The 22,799-nt window shown below is 40.0% G+C and overlaps 1 gene segment (V, D, J or C); it reads left to right on the top strand.

The window, feature by feature from the left end:
* LOC138168865 (T cell receptor delta constant-like) overlaps positions 1-22,799 on the top strand; it is a 412,235-nt gene that overhangs the window by 379,022 nt on the left and 10,414 nt on the right. The window contains 1 exon segment of the C gene segment in view: positions 8,897-8,953. Within this exon segment, the coding sequence occupies positions 8,897-8,953 (57 nt within the window).

Consider the following 22,799-nt stretch of genomic DNA (forward strand, 5'->3'; position numbering starts at 1 on the left):
AGAGAGAGAGAGAGAGAGAGAGAGAGAGAGAGACCTGTGATTGTCCCAGGACAATCTATTCCTTTATTTTTATAGAAATGTACAATGAAGGTGTCTTTGAACTCCTGGGAGATAACCTCCTCTTCCTCTATAATCCAGAAAATTTCAGTTAGCTTTTGTATGAGCAATAGACTCCCTACCTTGTAAATCTCAACTGGAATAGAATCAGTACTGGGTACTTTGCCACATACACAAAAAAACCTAAAATGGCATTCAAAACTTCTTCAGTTAGAACTTCAGCTAGGAAGGAATTTACTTTAACCTGAAGTAAACGGTCAGTGACTTCATCATTGATTGATGAGGGTCTGTTGAGAACACTTTGGAAATGTTCAACCCATCTCTCTAGGATCATGTCCTTATCACTAATCAATATGATTCCATCAGCACTGAGGAGTTGAGATGCACCATAGGTATTTCGCCCATAAATAGCCTTCAGGCTAGCTCAGGGTTTGGGGGACTCCAAAGGAGAGTATGAAAGAAAAGAGGTATTAGACTGACTACCAAACTGAAGACCTACAGAGCCTTTATGCTGACCTCATTGTTGTATGCCTGTGAAACCTGGACAGTATACCAGCACCATGCCAAGAAGGGATGGGAAGACTCCAACTTCCACTTGAATTGTCTTACAAAGATTCTGAAAATCAGCTGGCAGGATAAGATACCAAGACATTGAGGTCCTTCCTTGAACTAAAACTGTTGTTTGAATGCCAAATGTACACTTGCCAAAAAGACTATTTTGTGGAGAACTCACACAGGGTAAGCACTCAGAAGGTAATCAGAAAAAGCAATACAAGGTCTCTCTTAAGAACTTTGGAATTGATTGTGTGACATGGGAAACACTGGCACAGGACCATTCAGCCCAGCGTGCCCTCGTTAGAGAAGGTGCTGTGCTTTATGCACAAAGCAGAGTTGAAGTAACTCAAAAGAAATGTGAGATGTGCAAATTTATAGATTGTTCACATGGACTATTTATGTCCAACCTGTGAGAGAGCATTCCGAGCTCATATTGGTCCAACCAGCTACAGTCAGACACAATGTAACTTGACTCTAACATAGTGATGTCATTTTAGTCCTCTTCAAGAATAAAGCACAACAACCAACCCTCCTGAGATGTAGTCCAATATCACCACTATTAACACCTGCCCTATGGACATGTCCCCCATCAGCACCTCAAACTCAACATGTCCGGAATTAAAGTCAATGTCTTCTCCTCTAAATCCACCTTTCATCAAACTCCTCTATATCTGATGAGGGCACCGTCCTCTTCTCAGTCACATCATCTTTGGTTCTCCCTAGTATCTCATTTCCCTCCATATATTACCAGTTATCCAGTCTTGCCAAATCTACCAAATTATGCCTCTCCTCTATTCTCTTTTCTCCACTCATACCTCAACTGCCTCATCACCTCTTGCCTGAACTATCACTACAAGCTCTCATCTTACACATGGTTTCCAGTCTCTTGTCTCTCTGACACATCCTTCAAACAAATGATAAAATAATATTCCTAAGCCACAGAATAATCAAGGGATTCCTAAGAGATTTCGATAGCTCCCTATGGCCTCTTAAGAAAAAATGCAAACTCCTCAGCTTACCATCTAAAGTCCTTCACAATCTAGTTCCATACTAAAATACCCACTTCACAATAGCCCCCTTCTGGCCAAAATGATCTACTTTCTGGTTCCTGAACTTGGTATTCCATTTTCCCTCTCCATACCTTTGCACAGATTTCCCCCTGAGTCTAGAATGCACTCCCTCTCACCTCCATCTAGTAGGAAAGGCTTCCTATAAGAGGTGGCTCAGCCCATGTGCCACCTCTTATAAGAAGCCTTTCCTGTTGCCCTTACTTGATAGTGTTCTCACTTGCCTCAAAGTATCATGTAAGTATTTATCCGTTTACATGCTATATCCCCCTCTCTAAAACTGTAAGTTGCAGAAAATATATCAGTCTAGAAGCAGTAGAAGAAATTCCTCACGAGGAACTCCAAATACCAATGAAATTACAGGTCCAGTTAAATATCTGTGTATGCTTATATGTGACCTATATATGTTTACATATATGTGAACATGCATTATTGTGTGTCTATATGTATATCTGTGTGTTGTGTGTGCATGTCACATACAGATGAACACACGTCTACATATATTAAGCTATATACTAGGAACTGGAAGGACCAAGACATCTATGTTCTCAAGAAATTTATCATCTGATAGAACTGTCTCAAAATGGAATGGGGACGCTGTGAAGTAATAAGTTCCCCATAACTCAAAGTATCCAGGAACATATGCTGTAAAATAGAGATCTCCTGTACTTAGTTCTAGATAATATGAAGAACCCATCCAAGGCTAAGTCTGCTATTCAATAAAGGTCACTCTTTGTGCCTCTGATATTTTACAGTGTTTAGACACAAGGATATTTTCTGGGTAAGGAGCATTCTGAGCCAACCTAGACAGTGGAGGGTGGTGAGTGGCAGCATGCCAAGAGATGACAAACGGAAAGATGGTTTTTGTATTACTGTATATCAATGTGTAGACTTATATAGTCGTCACAGTGACTGAGCTAGGAAGAGTTCTTGTACAAAATCCCCCTTCTTTGCCCACCCTGGTTCTCCAAAGATGGGAAGACTCCAATGTCTACTACATATTCAAGAATCTTATTCTCCTTAAATGCAACCACTCTTGGATTCAAATACTTCTTCTGATGATTACTGCCTTGTGACTTGGGAACTCCACCACTTCCTAGTGTGATAGACAATACTAAAGTGCTGTCCCCTTTTTTTTCTATTCTGTTCCTTTTGAATAAAGTAGATTCTCCCATAGCAACATTCCAGTAAGGGTGTTGATTCTGTCAGCAACCCTATGAAGTAGGTAGTAATCATATTATTATTCCCATTTTGTACATAAGACAACTAAGGGTGAGAGAAGTTATTTGCCCAAGGTCACATGTCCAGTGAGTGATTGAAGGATTCCAAACCAAGTCTTCTGACTCCAAGACCAGAAATTTTACACCATTCTACCCGAAAGCAAACATTGCTATTGTCAGAGTACCATAATCTCAAAACACCAGGGTCCAAAAGCCTCTTATACGAATAGATGGAATTTATGAGGAAATGTTTCACAGCTGCCATCAAGGACATGGTTATCATTGGAATAGTTGGTGACCATACATTCACTGCCAAATTCCTGTGGTCTTCTCAGTGCCTCAAGCTACAGCAATATGAATTAGCATATAAGACTTTCCTAGGGAATATATACAACATAAGGGAAACCTACCTACAAGTAAGATACCCATGAACCAGGCCCGCAGAGCCATGATGCCTCACTGTTGTTGTGACAATTCAACCCACTTCCTCTTGGACTCCATTATTATAATTTAGGAGGAATATTTACAAGGATGTACAGAAAGGGCCAAGCGGGATTGTAATGGGACTAAAAGTCATAATTCATAAGCATCTATTGAAGGAAGCAGAGTTTTTTAGAATGGAAAAGACAAGGGGGGGGGAATATGATCACTATTTTCAATTATCTTCTGAAGGATAGTCATGTAGAAAAAAGAGTAGATTTATTCTACTTGGCCCCAGAGAGCAGAACTGAGGACTTAGAGGGAAGCAGTGTGGGGCTTATGAAGAACTTATTTGAGAAACAATTCAAAGTCTTTATCTTCAAAAGAGTCATGATTTCGATGTGCCTCTCTCCCTCCTTTGGAGATAGGGTTCTGTGAGTATGGAACACTACATATACGGTCAAACTCAATTGTTGGGTTGAGTAGTTTTCCTGAATGGTTTCTCTCTCTCTCTTTATTACAAGGAAGGTTCTCTGGGTAGGGGGAGCAGGAAGGGATATATTTGGAAAAGAAGAAAATGTAAAAACCAAACATCTTAATAATGTGATGACTAACCATGATTTCAGAGAGCCAGGGATAAAGCTTGCTACCCGTCTCCTAGCAGACAAATAATGTACTCAAGATGTAGAATTAGACATGCATTTTTAAGATGGTTATTGTGGGAATTTGTTTTGCTTGGCTATGCATATTTATTGCAAAGATTTTCTTTTTTTTTCTTCCCATTGGAAGGATGTAGTCAGTCAGTCAATAAACATTTACTAAGAACTTACTATGTGCCAGGCACTAAAATAAGCACATGTAGGAAGGAGAAAAAATCAATACTTGTTAGTTGGAGATTTTTTTAATATCTCAATAAAAAAATTTTAAGAAAAAATGCCAGGATTTGATTAATGAATATGCCTTCTTCCTCTGTAGATAGCAACACTTCTATAACTTAGGACAGGAGTCCAGAAACTTTTTTAAAAAATATTTTGACAGCTACATTTTAATATAATTGGTTTATTTTGTAATCCTATATATTTTGTTTTATATATTTAGAAGCAATCTTCTGAGAAGGGGCCTATAGGCTTCACCAGACTTCCAAGGTGTCCACAACCAAAAGAAAAGGTTAAGAACCCCTGGGATCTTAAGAAAACCTCACATATTTATATAGTGCTTTACAGTTCTCAAGCCACTTGACTCATAACAATCTTGTGAGGTCCATTGTATGAGTATCTTCATATTATAGATAAGGAAACAAGTTCAGGGAGATGCCACGACATGCCCCTGGTCCCATAGTAAATGATAGAGACAGGTCTTCTCATACTAAATCCAGGACTTATTCCACAAATCAAAGCATTAAACAGTTTCTGGTGAGTTTCTGTACCCACAAACAAGCATTTCTTCACAAAAAGTCTTCCTGTCATGTGGCTTCATGATCATCATTTGCCTGCAGTCTCCTGTTGAAACCCATTCTTTTCTGGTCTTTAAGATCTCAGGATGACTTCCAACACACAAGACAACAGAATAAAAGTTTTATGGAGAAATTTAATCCCATTGCAACAAAACATAATATGTTCCTACTATGTAATTATACTGAGCATTGGTGGTAGCAAGATGACTCAGCCCTTATGGAATTTGTCGTCTAATCAGAGAGCTATCAAAAAAATGTCATGGGTTGCTTTGTGAGGTAATGAGTTGCTCATAAGTCAAAATCTCCAATGAAAGGTTTTATGATGACCTTTCTGGAATGTTGTAGAGGAAATTTCTGCATTGGTTAGAATAGATAATTTCCTTCCAAGTCTAAGATTCTTTCGCTCCATAAGTCCATTTCTATGGCTCCAATTTTTACAGGATTTAGTTAAAAGAATATGCTCTGGGTTGTTGTTTGTCCTTCCTTTTTGAATAGGACCAGTGACATCACAGGGTAAAGTCTTGACTTGTATGTGAACTGTATTTAGGTGAGGCAGAGTTGTACAAAATCTTCAGCCTCACTCTCTCTTCCAGACTCAAAGAAGTCCAGTGGCAAGACAGAAATCAGGAAGATTGGCTATGGCCTGGGACACAGTGGATGGCCTTGGCATCTTTGATGTCAGACCAGGCTCCACAGAGCTTGCCTCGGTTGCCTTCATGATCATTGGAACAAATTGTTCTCATCCACCCATTCCACTAGGGGAAGTCTTCACATGCTCAGGGTAGACACCCTACTAGCTCACCAATGGGTTTGTAACCCATCAGTTACCCTCAATCTGGTTTAGTATTTTTGCCCAGATGGTTTACCAGGGTGTGGGGCTGCTATGCCTCCTACAGTTTCTTGGAGTCACAGGTGAGAGCTAAGTGCCAGGTGGACACCAAAAGTGGGTGAGCATCCCTGAAAAGGGGTTGGCAAGCCCTCACAGCAGAGGGGCTAGTCCTCCTTGAAGCAAGCATATGTTCTGGGTAAGGAACTTTCTGAGGTGTTCCAGACAGCAGAGTCCATAAATCAGTCAGTAAATAAGCATTTATTACACAATTAACTATGAGCCCTATACTCTGCTAAGCATTGTAGATACAAAGAAAGGAAAGAGTAGTGCCTACTTTCAAGGAGTTCAAATTCCAAAATGGGGGAGATAACATGCAAATCATTATGTGTGTCCAAGATACATACAATGCAAATGGAAGCTAACTTTAGAAAGAGGGGACTCGCTGTGGGAAAATGAGCTAAGGTCTCCTGTAAGGTAGGATTTGAGCTGAAAGAAACCAGGGAACCAGGAGGTGGTGGGAAAGAGAGAGGGCATTCCAGGCAAGAGGGAAAGCCAATGCAGAGGCACCCTCAGGGGGAAGATGGAGCATGATATGTGAGGAATGGCAAGAAGGCCAGTGTTGCTAAATCATAGACTATGTAGAAATGGCTGTGAGGGGTAAGAAAACTGGAAAAGTAGACAGGAGGCCATGTTGTTGCAAAGGGCTTTAATGCCCAACAGAAGACAGTTAGTAGCAGAATATTAAAAGAGGCCAAAAAAAAAGATTTTGTATCATTGTATATCATTGTGCATGATGCATACCCTGGAAATCAGGACCTAATGAGATTTTGTTGGAAAACTGCCAGTTTTTCCTCCCTCTGGAGTTTTTTATCAACAGCAATGATCCAATGCTATGGCAGAGAAGGCCTTATTTTCTCCAAACCCAATTATCCCTTTTTTTCTTAAAGCACTTCGTTATACATATATGACAGGACCTAAGATATTGCTACTATTCTGTTCAAAGTCAAGTCTTGTACCAGGGACAGGTATGCTCCAAGCTACAGGAGATATTTCAAGTAAAGCCTCCATGAAAACTATTGCTCAGTTCTCCTATGAATGATGACTGGCTGATGTTGAGGAGAATCACTATGGGCATAGCTCAGTGCTGGCATCTAATGCCTCAGAATACATTTCATTGTTACAAGTCACACAGACTGAAAAGGGGAAAGAGCAGGGCAGGAGTCTAGTGTAACCAGAAAATGTGGCCTGACAGAAACTCTTCTATTCACATGAGCAGGTCCACCATATTCCTCTAATAGCTGATCTGGACACTCGTCTCATAGTCACGTGATTCACTACAATAATTTCCAGGCAGCCATAAGAAAAGAAAGAAAAGAAATCTCTTCTCTCCTCCCCAGAATCCCTTGGGGGAAAGGATCCCATTGAATTCTTTTTAAAAAATTATTATTACATCTAATAGGAAAGGTAAATTAAGGAGATGAGAAAGTTAGGCATCTCAACTGGATTTCCCTTTTCAAATGTAAACATAGAATTAGAGGTATGAATCCTTCCTAAAGATTGGCTATGACTCTGACATAATAGTTGAACAAGAAGTTCTTGACCTTTTTTGTGCCATGGATGTTCCTAGAAATCTGGTAAAGTGTACAGACCCCTTCTCAGGGTGATATTTATAAAACAGTTGAAGGAAATTAAAAACTCATGTTAAAGAAAGATGTAATTTTTCCCATCCAAGTTCATGGATCCACTTGAAATCTATCCTGTGTTAGACCATCTTATTAGACAGGTGTAGGCCCTTCCTTCAGTGGAATAATAGTAGGAAAGAGATACAGTAGGTACTAAGTCTTCTTTGGAATGATGTAACTGCCTGCCCGATTTCCAGTGTTCAAATACAGTGCAAATTTTTAGGGGCTAAGATGTCTACATGGCAATATACAACTAATCGTTATCATCAGAACCATAGCTGAGCAACCCAGAGATGCTACAAGGAGTGGGTGAATTGCATCATGGGAAATTGCACTGTCATTCCACTATGAGGAGGTGGTATTTGGTTGGCCAAAGGAAGAGCAAGGCAGTCACAGATTTAGAGCTAGAAGGGTTTCTAGCCTGGCCAGGCAGACAAAGGGGTTAACTGCTTCAAGTCTACATGACCATATCAAGTTTATCTTCGTCAGTTACACCTGGAGAAATCTGCCTTGTATCCAACTGCCATTGGAAACCCTTTGATCTCACCAGAGTTTGGTTTGAGAAACCACTGTTTGGGGGTATTCTCAGGGACCCTGGGAGGTTTTTGTAAAGCTCTGTAGCACTGTGATTGGGGGGATACCCACAGTGTTACATCCTCCATAGGGACCTGTACAAAAATCAACCCAGGGGAAATGGCATCTTCATGGAAAATATTCAACCTAGCTACAATGTACCAGGAAGCAGCCACACCAGTGGATGTGTTCCCAACTCCATGTGCCAAGGAAGCAACTTTGGAAGAAATTGGACAAAGAAGCATTCACCATTGCCCTGCTTGTCTGCCTACCACACTCCACTCTGTTCCACTGGGGTTATGTTGAATGTTTTCCCCCAGACTGAGGCATTATCTTCCTAAACCCAGAGATTCTTTGTCACATTTGTTGGCTGATGGATCCGCAAAAATCTCTGTGTCTTTCTCAAATTGTGCCTGAGGGAATACAAGAAGATATGTCTTTGGAAAGATACCTACAGCTCTTAAGAAGTAAAACAAAACTGCTAAATATTCATTCTTTCTCAGGATAGAACCTAATAGACACCTGCTTCTGGGAAACCCCAGAGAAATCCTCTCAGTTTTCACCCTGGAAAGAAGGGCTTGGAAAGAGTTATTTATCCTGCTGGCTTGTTCTAAAATTGGACTTAATCAACAAAACCTGGGTATATGCCCACCATTTTCTGGCCTGATTTGTCATGGCATACAATTATCTGATATCCCTAATGCTTTGGAGTCTCAGTGCTGGACAAAAGTTCCTTCTAAAGTTATTACTGACTCGTCTAGTTTCACTGGACAACAGTGACTAATCATGACAGGCTGGGAGAGGCAGAGAAAGGGGAGAGAACAGAATGGAACATTAATATTTTAGAGAAGTTAAAGGAAATGTTAACCTTCTCCTGGGCTAATTCTTAAGCCAGTGCTGCCACTGGATCTCGAGAGAAGCAACCAGGACACAGTAAGTGACAAAAGCCAACTTCTGCTGAGCCTAGACGTGAAAGCTTATGGGGGCCTAGGTCCAATAAATGATGGAAATAGACGTTCTTGGAGCCCCTTCTACCGTAGTGTACGTTGCAGAGAAACTAACATTTGGACGGGGAACCCAAGTTACTGTGGAGCCACGTAAGTACTCATTCTTTCTGCTCACTGCTATCAGTAAGAGGCTTTTCCTAAAACTTTCATTTCAGTTATGGTAGGAAAATGTTGGGGAATTTAAAACGGGAGAGGGCAACATGAATATGGAAAGTAGGGAACAGAATCTGGGGGTAGGAAGGGAAGAGGACTTTTTGGAGACAGAACTCCACACTACTGGAAATTTTCAAATTAAGATTGTACAATCATGTGTCAGGCATGCCAGGGGGGGGGAAAGATTTCTATTCAGACAGGTGTTAAGTGATTTCCAAAATCCTTCCAACTATAAAACTCTGATTCTATTAAGGACCTGATGATCAATAACTCCAGGTGAGGGGGACTAACCTAAGACAACACCCAGTATATGGGGCTCTTCAGACAGAGACTGAAAAACTACTTATCAGCTATTCCCTTGTCACTTTCCTGCCCATAATTTGGAGGCGAAAAGACCAGAACAGTTTCAAAAGCAATCTAAAAGGTCAAAGAAGGCTTGATTCGATTTTGGAACTCCCGCTCCAGTCAGTGTACAATGCTTTCTGAACCTTACCTCCCAAAGTAGACAAATCCCCAAACAAGAGGCAATGTGGTATAGTGGGTAGGGCACTGGATTTGTAGGCAGGAAGAGTTTAAATCCTACCATAGACACTGGTTCTATGACCCTCACAAGCCCTAATCTCTCTGAGCCCGATTTTCCTTATATGTAAAAAGAAAGAGTTTGAATTGGTGGTCTCTAAAGTCCCTTCTTCCTCTGAAATCTTTGGTCCATGAATGTCCTGCACACCAGAATGCCTCAAGGTCAGTCTCTTTCTCTTAGAGATTATAGAGCCCTGAGTGAATCCCAGAACCTGTCCTGAGACAGATCCATTCCTCTGGTCAGCCTAGAACAGAATCAGCCTCCAAGGTGAGAGGATCAGAGACTAGGGTCAATGTTGACTTGCATCCTTCAAAATATCAAACAAGTAATATCTGTCCCACTTCCCAATATTATGTTTGTTTCTAATCAAACTAATTATTCATTCGAGGAAAATAATGGCTCTAGAAAAAAAATGGAATATAGATAGGTATTTCTTCTTTTTTAAGGTGTTGGATAAAGTATGGTCAAAACTTTCATTGACCTTTCTATTTTCAAATGGGAGACTGACTCCCAAGCAGAATGAAGCTAACACTTTTGACTTTAAAACTTCTCTATTCTATCCAAGAGCAGTCATTTTATTTTGTTTATCTCCCTCTCCAATAAGAGATAGTGCAGGCTCTTTAATTAATGGTTGCAAAGTAGAGAATGCTAAAGATCCCACGGTAATTAGGAGGTCATCTTGTGAAGTCATTTGAAAGACATTTAAATAAAAAGTCTTGCTGTTACAAAAGTAACGAGGGAAAAATCCTTCCCTGTTTGGCATAAGCTCGCAATTTTTATGGTATTTGATTAGGCAGCAGAGACTAAAGTTATCTCCAGTTCTAGAGACTGGTCATGAGTTCTTCGAACTGGGAAAGATACTCTCCTCGCTCAATTCTGTTACTTGTCTGCTCCAAGAATCACTGATAAAATCATAGAACTAAATAAGAATCATGATATGTGAATTTTAATGGGATTCTAATGTGAATTCTAGTGCTCTATTCACTGCTTCACCTTACCTCCCATGGTTGTCATGAGGATAAAATGAAATAATAATTGTAAGGTACTTCACAAACTTTAGAATATTGTATAAATGTTCTCGTTGTTGCTGTTGTTGTTATTGTTGTTGTTAAAACCATTGGTGGGGCTTCCTTGAAGCACCAACTAAAATCCCACTTTCCAAAAGAAACCTTTCCCAACCCCTCTGAGTTCTAGTACCTTTCCTCTGTGGATTATTTCCTACTTATCCTGTATTTATAGCTTATTTGTAGATAATTGTTTGCATCTTGTCGCCCCAATAGATTGTAAGCTCCTAGAGGGTAGGGACTACCTTTTGTTTCTTTGTGTATCCCCAGCACTTAGCATGTGGAGGCACAGAGCAGCTGCTTAATAAATGTTTGTTAATTGATTATTGACTAGAGAAGGACAACCAAGATAATAAAGGGACTCTATACAATGCTTTACAAGACAGTCAATGTGAAGAAACTTGAAGGAATAAAGGATATTGAGCCTGGGGAAAAAGGAAAACTTAGGGAAACCATGGTAGCTATCTTCATCTGCTTGAAGGGTTTTATAAAGGAAAGCTATTAGAAGCACTGAGAAGACCTAGGTTCAAATCACACCTCTGATTATTATTACATGTGAACTTGGGCAAGTCACTTAGCCTCCTTAGGCCTCAGTTTCTTCATCTATAAAGTGTACCCGACAACCTCTGAGATACCTTCCAGATCTAGATCTATGATCCCATGACCTATTATACCTAATGGGTGGACCTAGTGCCAATGGACAAAGGTTACAGAAAGGAAAATTTGAGTGTAATCATAGGAAAAACTTCCCAAAAATTATAGCTGTCCAAATATGAGATGAGCTGCTGTGGTGGAGAACAGGAAGTCCAGATAGTAAGTTCCTTGTCACTGGAGATCTTCAGACAGAGACTGAATAACTACTTATCAGCGATATGTTGAAGGAATTTCTATTCCTTTTTCACTTAGCTGGCCATAATTTGGAAGTGAAAAGGCAGCAGCAACTGGGGGAATTAGCAAAGGTTTCATACAGAACAAGGGTTCTTAATTCGGGATCCATAGGTCTGTGGATTGATGTCAGAAAGTCCCTGAATTTGAAAAGGAAAAAGTGACATCTTCTGATACAATTGTTCAGAAAGTTATATAATATCCTATAGAAATCCCATACATTAAATCATTTATTCTGTGTCATTCCTAGTATTATTGTTGACTCTTCTCTGCCCCATACCTTAGCCAGTCAGTTACCACAAAACATTTAAAATGGCATAGTGGAAAGAACAATGACCTGGGTATCAGAATTCCAACCTTGGTTCTAGTCTATACTCTGTAATTAAAGAACTCTTTGCCTTGACCATGTGAAAGTCACTTTTCTTATCTAGTTCTTGGTTTATACATATAGAAAATAAAGACGTTGGACTAAATGATTTCAGAATTCTGTGATTCTAAATACCCCTCTGAGGGTTCTTCCAACTCCTGGGATTATATGATCCTAAGAATAGGGTCTTTTGAAGTAAATCTTGTTCGTTTAAAATGGACCACATAAAGCGGACTTTGACTCAACCAAGCTTTGCTAATATTCTGTTTTAATTAAGAAATGGTTTAGGGGCGGCCAGGTAGCACAGCGAGTAAGAGCACAGGCTCCAGTGTCAGGATGACCTGGGGATCAAATCCCAGCTCAGACACTTAGCACCCACCCAGAAACACCTGGCCGTGTAACCTTGAACAAGTTACTTAGCCCCAATTGCTTAGGGGCAGCCAGGTGGCTCAGGGACTAAGAGCACTGGCTCCAGTGTCGGGATGACCTGGGGATCAAATCTTGGCTCAGATACTCAGCACCACACCCAGAAATAACTGGCCATGTAACCTTGAGCAAGTTACTTAACCCCGATTGCTTAAAAAAAAAGAAATGGTTTACCAGTTGGTGGAGATGGCAATCTCCCAGAATTGTATAATCTTTGTATAACCCAATATTCATGCATTAATTAGTCAATAAATTAGTTCATTCATTCATAAAATCATATTAATTGCATTAATGATGCTATAATCCCAGATCCTTTATCTTCTTCTCTGGAGACCTCTCTCCCAACACTTTCATCCATCCCACAGTTCAAGGTCTTCTCTAGTCATTTCCTGTGAGGAGTGAGTACTCACCATGAGGAGACCCTTTAAGAGAGTTACAGTCCCACTTCTGGAGTACCACTAGTACCACATACACACACATGCACGCACACACACACATGCACACATGTATCACCTGGACGCACTTCATTATGCAATGAAAAGATAACTGACCATGAAGTCAAGTACTTGGTTTTTAAGGTCTTCTACTTATTAGGAATATGAATGCAAGCAAGTGACAACTTGAGCCTGAGCTTCCTTACCTATAAAATGGAGATAATGATTATACTAATACACATAATAACCCTGTAACATAGATTAAAATACTGAACTTGGAGTCAAAGAACCTGGGTTCATATTCCAACTCTGCCACTCAGTATTTGTGTGATGTTAAACAAGTTACATAACTTCTCTGGACCTCAGTTTCCTCTTCTGTAAAATAAGAGGTTTGGACTAGATAACCTCCAAAGTCTAAGTCAAAGTCTAAGATTCTAAGGATCCCTAGGACACCTTCCAACTCCAGACAGATGATCTTATAGCAAGAATGAGAATAGATGTTTTCTGAAAGTCCTTTCCACAAGCAAATTTATTTTTCTATAATCCTAAGCACTCACAAGGTGATTGTTGAGAGAATAATAGAGCAAAATAGATTTGATGCTCTTCATCAACCTCAAGGACTTTGGTCAAAATAATTTTCTTTTCTCTGCTTTAAATTCTCTTTGACAAACACATTGCACAGCATGAGATTCAGGCTATATTGAAAGGGAGGCAAATTTTAGCTACCACCAGCCCTTTCATCAGAAAAAAGTATGGAAGACTGAAATGGCAAGCATGACAAAAATCACAAGGGAATGAATGGAGTCAGAAATCTGAGATTGTGTTTCTTGGCTGTTCAAAGACTCTTCATGATGGTAAAGACCATCCAGGGGTCATCTAGTCCCAACTCCCATTCCCAGGAAGAAGTGTATCTCAGCCATTCCAGAGGGCTAGGTGTCTATTCTTTATTCTTAAAGACCTTCAAAGAGGATTCTTTCACAACCTCACTCTACAACCTATTTCAGTAACTAAAGTCCCTCACTATTGTAGGCAGTGTGACTTCTAGTACTAGCTCTTCCATTCACAAGCTAGATGGCCTTGGTCAAGTCAATTCATCTCTCTGAGCCTCAGTTCCCTCATCTGTAAAATAAAGAAGTTGAACTAAGTGGCCTCTAAAGTTGTTTCCAGCTTTGTCAATCTATGTGTTCTGCTTTTACTCAACTTAACTTCCTCCTACTGCAATTTAAGATCTTTTCCTCTTACTTTAACCTTATTGCACCATATATTCCAAAATAGCCTTCTATGTACTTCAAGTCTGCCATCAATCTTCCCTTCCAGCCTTCAGAACTAACTAGCCCAAACCCAACTCCTTTAACTATTCCACACAGGTCCTACCTCTATAAGGACAGGAGGTGGACAGAATATGAAATGCAGTCCTCACAGATCTTTGGATTGAATTTGAATGCAAAATGGGGAGCCTCCCCAAAGACTGAGGTGAGGTGTCCCTACAGGTCAAACTAAAAAGAGGCAGGGTGATGAACAGGTCAAAGTTAAAGATGAGATAACCTATGTCTGGAAGCTCATGTCAGGGCAACCTTGCTGACAAAAGGAGGGAGGTTTTTGCATTAGAAACACTGGTTATGTGCTTGTCCAGTGGTCTTTGAGGAAAGGAACCCATCTATAGAATGAATCAAGTAAGTAATTGTGACTTTGTTTTTGTATTCTTCAAATCAAAGATGGCTACACTCAAAACTTAGTTTGGTTCCTTCTAAATATTTTTTAAAATAATTTTGAAATATATGGAGAAAAACCTCCCTTCCCCAACCAACCAGATGGACAGCAGAGAAACAGATGAAAGGCCAGATATGACAGACAAGGACAGAATTTCTTGCTCTATCTAATATGGATTATGTACTGACAACTGGCCCTCATGATCACCCTTCTTTCCCTGAATATTCTCCATTCACCTCCCTCTTCCATATGTTTAACTTTGGTTGACCAACCCATTGGTTGCAGGTGAGAGGAAGCATGGCATCATCATCACTATCATCATCATCATCATATCACATATATAGATATTTAAGTTTTGCAAAATGCTTTAAAAATGTTGTTTTATCTTCACAATTATCCCCATTTTACAGATAAGAAACCGAGGCAGCAGAGGTTAAACTATGTACCCAGGGTCATAGCTCTCCCAGTAAGTGTTTGAGGCAGGATTTGACTCAGGTTTTTCTGACTCTGGGTCCAGTATTTTGTCCACTCCACTCAATCATCTAGCTGCCAATAGAACATGATGCAAAATGTTCTCTACTTAGAGTCAGGGAGCCTTGGGTTCAAATCCTGCCTTGGTATTTGCTCATTGTATCACCAAGGGCCAGTCACTTAAACTCACTAAGCCCCAATCTGCTCATCTCTAAAATGAGAGGGTTGGACCAGCTGGCCCTTCCAGCTCCAAATCTATTACATGATTCTTATTACCCTATAATGCAGCTGTAATGAGGCAGCGTGATGTAGAACGGAGATGTCGAACACCTGGGCCACAGGCTACGTTGCAGCCATCATTCCATAGAGCAGCAGGAATAAGATTAAAATGTAATGGGGAGATATTGAGCAGAATAAATACAAATACAATAGAACATAGAGAATGTTCGTATGTGGGTTTCTAAGTCAATGTGCAGCCCACAGGGATCCTTATGGACTATCTAATGGTCTCTTTTCTAATTGAATGTGACAGCATTGGTGTGGAGGGGCCCTAAGCTGGGAATTGAGACACCTGAATTCTATTTCTAATTCTTACACTAACTAGCTACAGAACTTTGGTCAAAAAACCAAATCATAGATTATTCCTAACTAGGTCTCCATTGAGAATGAGGAGTTAAGAAGTCAGGCCAGACAGGACTGAAAAGTTAGGGATGGAGAGAGACTTTCAGCCTGAGTGTTGATGCTAGATACGTTTTGCCAATAAGAAAAGAGAGTTTTATGCTGGGAGTATAGGCAGTGTTACATATGCAACACTGATCTTTGGGAAAGAAATCTACCTGGAGGTCATGGCAAGTAAGTAACTATGCCTGTAGGTTCTTTCTGAGACTGCAAATTGGCTTTGTTCCTTCCAGGTACGTTTCTTGAATTACTTTTGAGAGGCTGAAAGATTTCCCCCTGCAACACTCACATGCTTACCCCATTTTATCCTGTTCCTCTCCCTCTGTCTGTCAAACTTCAGAGGTTCAACCCAGTTGGCAATGAACATGCATGTTCAAATGTATATATAAAGGAAAGGCTCCTTTCCTCCCTGGGCTGGGAGACAAGAGGTCTGAGTTCTAATCCTAATTCTACCACTAACTAGCTATGAGACCTTAAAGAAGGGACTTCTCATTTGTAAAATTAGAAAGTTGTACACTAAGATTTTCTCCAATTCTGTTGGGTTTTTTTTTTCAGCTAAAAAATTCTCTCTTGCTGCAGTTTAAGCCCACTTCCTCTTTAGGAAGATAATAATAATAATAATAATAATAATAATAATAATAATAATAATAAATAATTTCCTTTGGAAAATAATAAGAAGAGCTCATATTAATATAGGACTTTCTTCCCAACAATCCTGTGAAGTGGATGATATAAATACGATTTTTTTTTCTATTTTATAGATGAGTAAACTAAAGGTCAGCGAGGCTAAGGGAGTTGTCCAGAGTCACATAACTAACATGATGGGACAAGACTCAAACCCAGGTTTTCTGACTCCAAGAACAGTACTTTTCCACAACATCACATTTACTCCTGTGTTCTGAATGTATAGGCATCATCAGTATTGGCAATGGGAATTCTTCTCTACATGATAAAATCTTTGAATTCACCTAAATGTTGTCATTAGCCTTCCTTCCCAGGCTTCCCTCTTCCAAACCTAACTAAGTACAACTTTTTTAGACTTGATTGAAAGCAGAAAAGTGGGGGTAAGTGAGTGAGCCCAGCTGCCTTGGTGCAGATGCCAGGAAAACTATGTCAACAAGAAAAGGCAGGTTTTTGTATTGGGACCACAGGCAGTGTGATAAAATGATCTTTGGGAGTGGAATACACCTGGAGGTTGTGCCGGGTAAGTGATGGTGACATTACATTGTTCTTTCCAAGAGAGCAAGTTGATTTTGTTTCTCCTAAGTACATTTCTCTGGTTCCTTCCCCTCTATAATACTCCCTCATGATTGTCTGTCTTACCCCCCTGATGATTCTCTCTTCTTTTCCTTCTCCCTGTCAAACTTGGGGGGTTCAATCGAGCTGGCAGAAATCATGTAGAAATGCTAAAATATCTATAACAAGGCAATGCTTTAGAGTGGAAAAGACACTGGAAGGGGGAAAAAGGAGGCCTGGATTCTAATTCCAAATCTGCTGCTAACTAGCTGTGGAACGATAGGCAACTGACATCTCCATGTCTCATAAAATATGAAGTTCGCTAAAGTTCTCTCCAATTTCATAGGTTCTTTTAGCTAACTCCCTTCTGAAGCAAGTTAAGCCCCCTTTCTCTTACCTTATCCTACCCTTTGGAAAATATGAATGAATGAATGAATGAATGAGTGAGTGAGTGAGTGAGTGAGTGAGTGAGTGAGTGAATGAGTGAGTGAGTGAATGAATGATGCATTTACTTAAGTGTTTATTATGTGCAAAGCCACTGTGCTAAGTGCTGGGTATACAAACTGAAAAGTAATAATACTCAATAGAAAATTAACAGTTCATATCCATGTGGGACTTTCTTTACAATAGCCTTTTGAGGTAATTTATATAAATATCATTACCCCCATTTTAGATGTGAGAAAATTGAAGCTCAGAGAAATTAAATGACTTGCCCAGGGTCACGTAACTCATAAGTGTTAGATCTTGGACTCAAACCTAGGGTTTCTGACTCCAAGATTAGTAAGTCCTCTTCTGTTCTTCCATACCTTCTCTTGTTGGTTAAACATATGGGCACCATACTACGTATTATATTATATTATGTTATAGTATAGTATAGCATATTGTATCATATCATATTATATTATGTTATATTTATTATAATAATAACTATGTATATAATTCTGATATTGATATAGGGAACTCCTGATTATATTATTATAATAACAATGATTATGTACATCATTCTAACCTTCAAAGATTAATATAGGGAACTTCTGATGAGGAAATTCCCTTTATCGATACAGATTGCCAAATGCTCTGCAATTTATAATCATAAACTTGTCTGGGGAACTAAGTCATGTCAAGTCAATAAGCACTATAATTTACTCCCACAAGAAGGAGTTTTGATAGTAAGAGCTTCCTTCTATATAATAAAATCTCTAGATTCACCTAAATGCTATAATTAACCTTCCTTTGCAATATTTCCTCTTCCAGGCCTAACTTAATCCAGCTCCTTTAAACATATTCAAGAGGCAACATAACATTATAGAGAAAATGCTGGGTTTAGAATTAGGAAGACATGGATTCAGATCCTATCTCTAGTACTTACTAGTTATATGATGATGGGCATGTCACATAACCTCTGTGAGCCTCAATTCCCCATCTGTAAAATGGAACAAATAATGCTCATAGGACCTACACTTCAGGGTTCCCACAAGACTCCAATATGATCACGTATATAAGGTTTTTTACAAAATTTAATGTGCTCTATGTTAAAGAGGAAGTGTGGAATATAGTTGGTGGAGATAGCCTCAGGCAGGAAGAACTAACTTGACATTGACCTCTTATAGAATTAATTATATAACCCTGGTCAATCTCCCCACTCCAATCCGTTCTCCACTCAGCTGTCAAATTGATCCTTCTAAAGAACAGGTCTGTGTCATATACCTCCCATTAAATAAACTCCCATAGCTCCCTATCACTTCCAGGATTAAAAATGAAATCCTTTCTTTGCCTTTTAAAGCCTGGCCCCTTTCTACCTTTCCAGTCTTCTTGCTCCCCTCTACATACTCTACAACCAAGTGACACTTGTCTTCCTACAATTGACTCTGGGAATTTTCACTGACTCTCCCCCCATGCCTGGAATGCTCTCCCTCCTTATCTCCATCTCCCAGCTTCCCTGGCTTCCCTCAAGTCCCAGCTAAAAACAAACTGTCTACAAAAAGCCTTTATCTTCATCATGCATAGCTGTTTTTGCATTGTCTTCCAATAAGCCTGTGAACTCTTTGAGAGCAGAGACATGTTATTTGCCTTTCTTGTTGTTCAGTTGTTTCATTTGTGCCCAACTCTCCATGACCCCATTTTGGAGTTTTCTTGGCAAAGATACTGGGCTGGTTTGTCATTTATTTCCTTCTTCAGCTCATTTTATGGATGAGGAAACTGAGGCAAAAGGGAATAGGTGACTTGCTTTGTGTCACACAGCTAGTAAGTGCCTGAGGCCAGATTTGAACTCCTGAAGATCAGTCTTCCTGATCCCAATCCCAGTGCTCTGCCTGCTGCTCCACCTAAGCTGCCTGTCTGACATATAGTAGGTATTTAATAAGTGTTTATTGACTTGACGTGACTTAGTTCTCCAGACAAGTTTATGACTATAAGTCGCAGAGCATTTGGCAATCTGCACAGATAAAGGGAATTTTCTCCTGAGAAGTTCCCTGTATCAATGAAGTAGAAGACATAGTTATCATTATAATAATAATTATTATCATTATTTCCACTAACCTTTCCACACAGATCCTATTCTTTCTATTATAGGAAAGCTACAAAATATGGATAACAACCTTTTCTGATTATATTTGAAAACAAAATAATTTTCCATTTTCTAATGCTTATTCTTTAAAAGACCTTCCTTAAAGCTTAGCGTCAAGAGGTCAGATCAGATAGGACTAAAAGCCTAGGGCTAGGGAGCTGAGAATCCATCTACCTGGTTGTTGATGCCTAGAGCAGAGTTATGTTAATAAGAAAAGAAGAGTTTTCCTCTTGGGACCACAGGCAGTGCTTCATATTTGACTGATCCATGGATATTTGGGAAAGGAACCCAACTGGAGGGTATTCCGAGTAAGTGACTGGCTCAGTGTTCCTTCTGAGACCAAAAGTTGACTTTATGTCTCCTAGACCTGTTTCTCAAGTTAATTTGGGGGGTGGGAACTGAAAGATTCTCCCTACAACACTCTCCCCAAGATCACCCATATTACCTTGAATGTTCTTTGCTTCTCTTTCTTTTCCTTCTGAAAAACTTTGGAGGTCTTTCCCAATTGACAGCAAATAAATGGACTTTGAATGTACCTGTAATGAGGTAGTACTGTATTATAGAAAGAGCAATGGTCAGGGAGAGAAGAGGTATGGATTGAATCTTTCACCATCCCAACAGGCAGTGACCACTGGGAAATTCTCCAGCAAAGTCAAAAAGATTCTACTCTCCACTACTATAATGTTATTGTCTAATCTTAGAATCTTAGTCACTTCATTTCTATAGGATTTTTTCCTCATTTTTAAAATAGGGAGATTGGTTTAGAAAAATAAAAGCTCCTTTCCAGCTCTAACAGGCAATGAGAGTTTAAGGGCAGAGACCAGGAGGAAAATTAGGCTTAGCAAGGGACAATCCTCCTTTCATGATACTGTTAAAAGATGTCAGAGTAGAAGGGAAACCCTGGGGATTTTATAAAAATCTTAGCACCCAGACACCAGACTTCAAAGAAGATGCAAACATATGTGCTTAGATCTCAGAAAGCCCCACAGATCTATGGAGCTCCAGTCATACCCCCTGTCGTTCCCTTTTGGAGCTGTACAACCAAATTGGTGGGGGACAGAGACGCAGCAAGGGTGTTTTTGTATGGCTGGTTTCAACAGTGTCTATGCTGCACAGCTCATCTTTGGAACAGCAACTCAGCTTATTGTAGAACCAAGTAAGTATCACACTTTTCTATCATTCTAATATTAGAGATGAGATGCTAGTCTCTCGATGAGAGAGAGCTTCCCACAGCCCTGAAAAGCTGAAATTCCTTGGGGGAATGAAAAATTCTAAAAGGAAAGCCCTTCCCTACAGAGAGAGTTGATTAAATTCTATAGATTGACCTGTTGGGTTTACTTTAAGGAAATGTCATTGTATTTGGCAGGCCTATTCCAGAGTTCAGTGCTGACAGACAGGCCCTTTACATCCATTTAAATAAAACCCATTTCTGAGTTAGGGCTTCTGTCTGGGGACATCATACTCGACATCCAGTGGAAAGGCAATGCCAGAAGTGATAAGGCTTTCTTTCCTGCTTAGGAAAAGAAGAGCCAAGAACTGAATTAGGAAGCAAAGGAAGAAAGAAAGGAAAGAAGTAAGGAAGAAAAAGAAAGGGGAGACAGAGAGAGACAGAGACAGATGAGAGAAATGGGAGACAGAGACACAGAGGGAGAGAAAGAGAGAGAGAGAGAGGGAGAGAGAGAGAGAGAGAGAGAGAGAGAGAGAGAGAGAGAGAGAGAGAGAGAGAGAGAGAGAGAGAGAGAGCAACAGAAAGGATGTTTCTCTTTCAGGTAAGAGGAAGAACATCATGCTACTATTTCTGTGTTTAGTCACAATCCATATAAGTACAGAATGTGAGAACTGTAAGAAAAAATCGGAAATAATCTAGTCCAGCTCCCTTGTCGTATAGATCAGGAAACTGAGATCCAAAAGGGGGATGTGACTTGTCCAAAATCACAATAGCACATTAGTTGCCGAATTGATTCTAGAACCCAGGTTTCCAGAAGTCCAGGCCTATGCTCTTTTCTGAACATTACACAATGCTCCCCTTATGCCAAAGCACCCAGACTCAGACTCAAAGACCCCACAAAACTGGGTAACCAGAGAACTGCCTGAATAGAGCCCTTTCGTGTTAATTAGTCTCTTCAGATTTCAGAAAGCAACACAATAGCAGCATCTGCCACAATCAGAACTTCAGAGCACTTCTCGCCTAGTCTGTTACCTCTATGAGCCTAGGGGAAACAGCCTTACAGTTTAGCAGCAGGCACCCAGCTATTAAACTTATCTTTGGAATAGACCCCAATTTGACTGTGCAGGCTAATGAGCACTGATGGTTCCTGGAGGTTCCTAAACCATAGGAGAAGTGTTTGGAGACCTAGGGGAGAGGGAAAGGATGGTGTTCATTGTGCTAGACAATCCTCGGCAGGAGATTATCCATTATGGCAACCTAACTGTTGGTTCATCTATTGCCTGAGGACCTGTGAATGGTCCACACAAAGTAATTGTACTTTAACACTAAGTCATTTTCGGAGCATGGAGAGTCCAATGAAGTGGTCTCCCCACTGATCCATAGCTGGTTTATCCCAAAGGTAATGAAGACTCACAATGAGACATGTTTCTGTGACGAGGCTCACGTTGACAGCATTAGATAGCTACCTACTTCTCTACAAAAAGAGCTGATTATAAACTCTGAAGATAAACCCTTTAGATTTATCTTAAGAAAGTGTCACTAGCCTCAGCAAGTTTGTCTCAGAGCATGGTGTTGGCAGACAGATCCTTTTCAATTGTTAAAAACAAAACTCATTACTGAAATAGGACTTCTGGACATTGTAACCAGGAAAACGGAGCCAAAGAGACTCGGATTCTCTTCATCATTAATAGGTCCCAAAGGGGTTTGAATAGCCTATCCCTTGAGCTCAGCAAGTTCATCTTAGCCACCTTCTGTACTGCCGGGTTTCTCAGCTGATACCATGGACTAGGAAGCGTGAACCAGTCATTCAGACTGGTGTCCAATAGTGTCTCAACTTTGCCAGTCAACAGTAACCTTTTAGATCAGAGGGTCCTTTCATTACCTTTGCCTCTATTAGCTGAATCTGGTGAGCCTCTTTTAAAGAACAGGAGGAAATGCAATGCAAAGAAGGAAGGAGAGAGACAGAAAAGAGGTATAGTTAATTGCTATGTGAATATCTGGGGCTGGCAAATTGCAGTTGAGAAAAAAAGTAAATATTTGGCTTTTTTGTTTAATTCATTTCCACTTGGAAATGAGAATTACTTGCATCAAACATTTAAGTCTATTCCTTCAGGGGGTTGGAGAGAGAGGGAAATGATGAAGGCTTCAAGCCCTGCCCAATGGAGCTGATCCACATTACCCGGAGGCACCATCTTCTC

This window comes from Petaurus breviceps, unplaced genomic scaffold, assembly GCF_028583685.1.
Source record: "Petaurus breviceps papuanus isolate PSGF00001 unplaced genomic scaffold, PetGlider_PUasm1.0 37, whole genome shotgun sequence".
Classification (NCBI taxonomy): domain Eukaryota; kingdom Metazoa; phylum Chordata; class Mammalia; order Diprotodontia; family Petauridae; genus Petaurus; species Petaurus breviceps.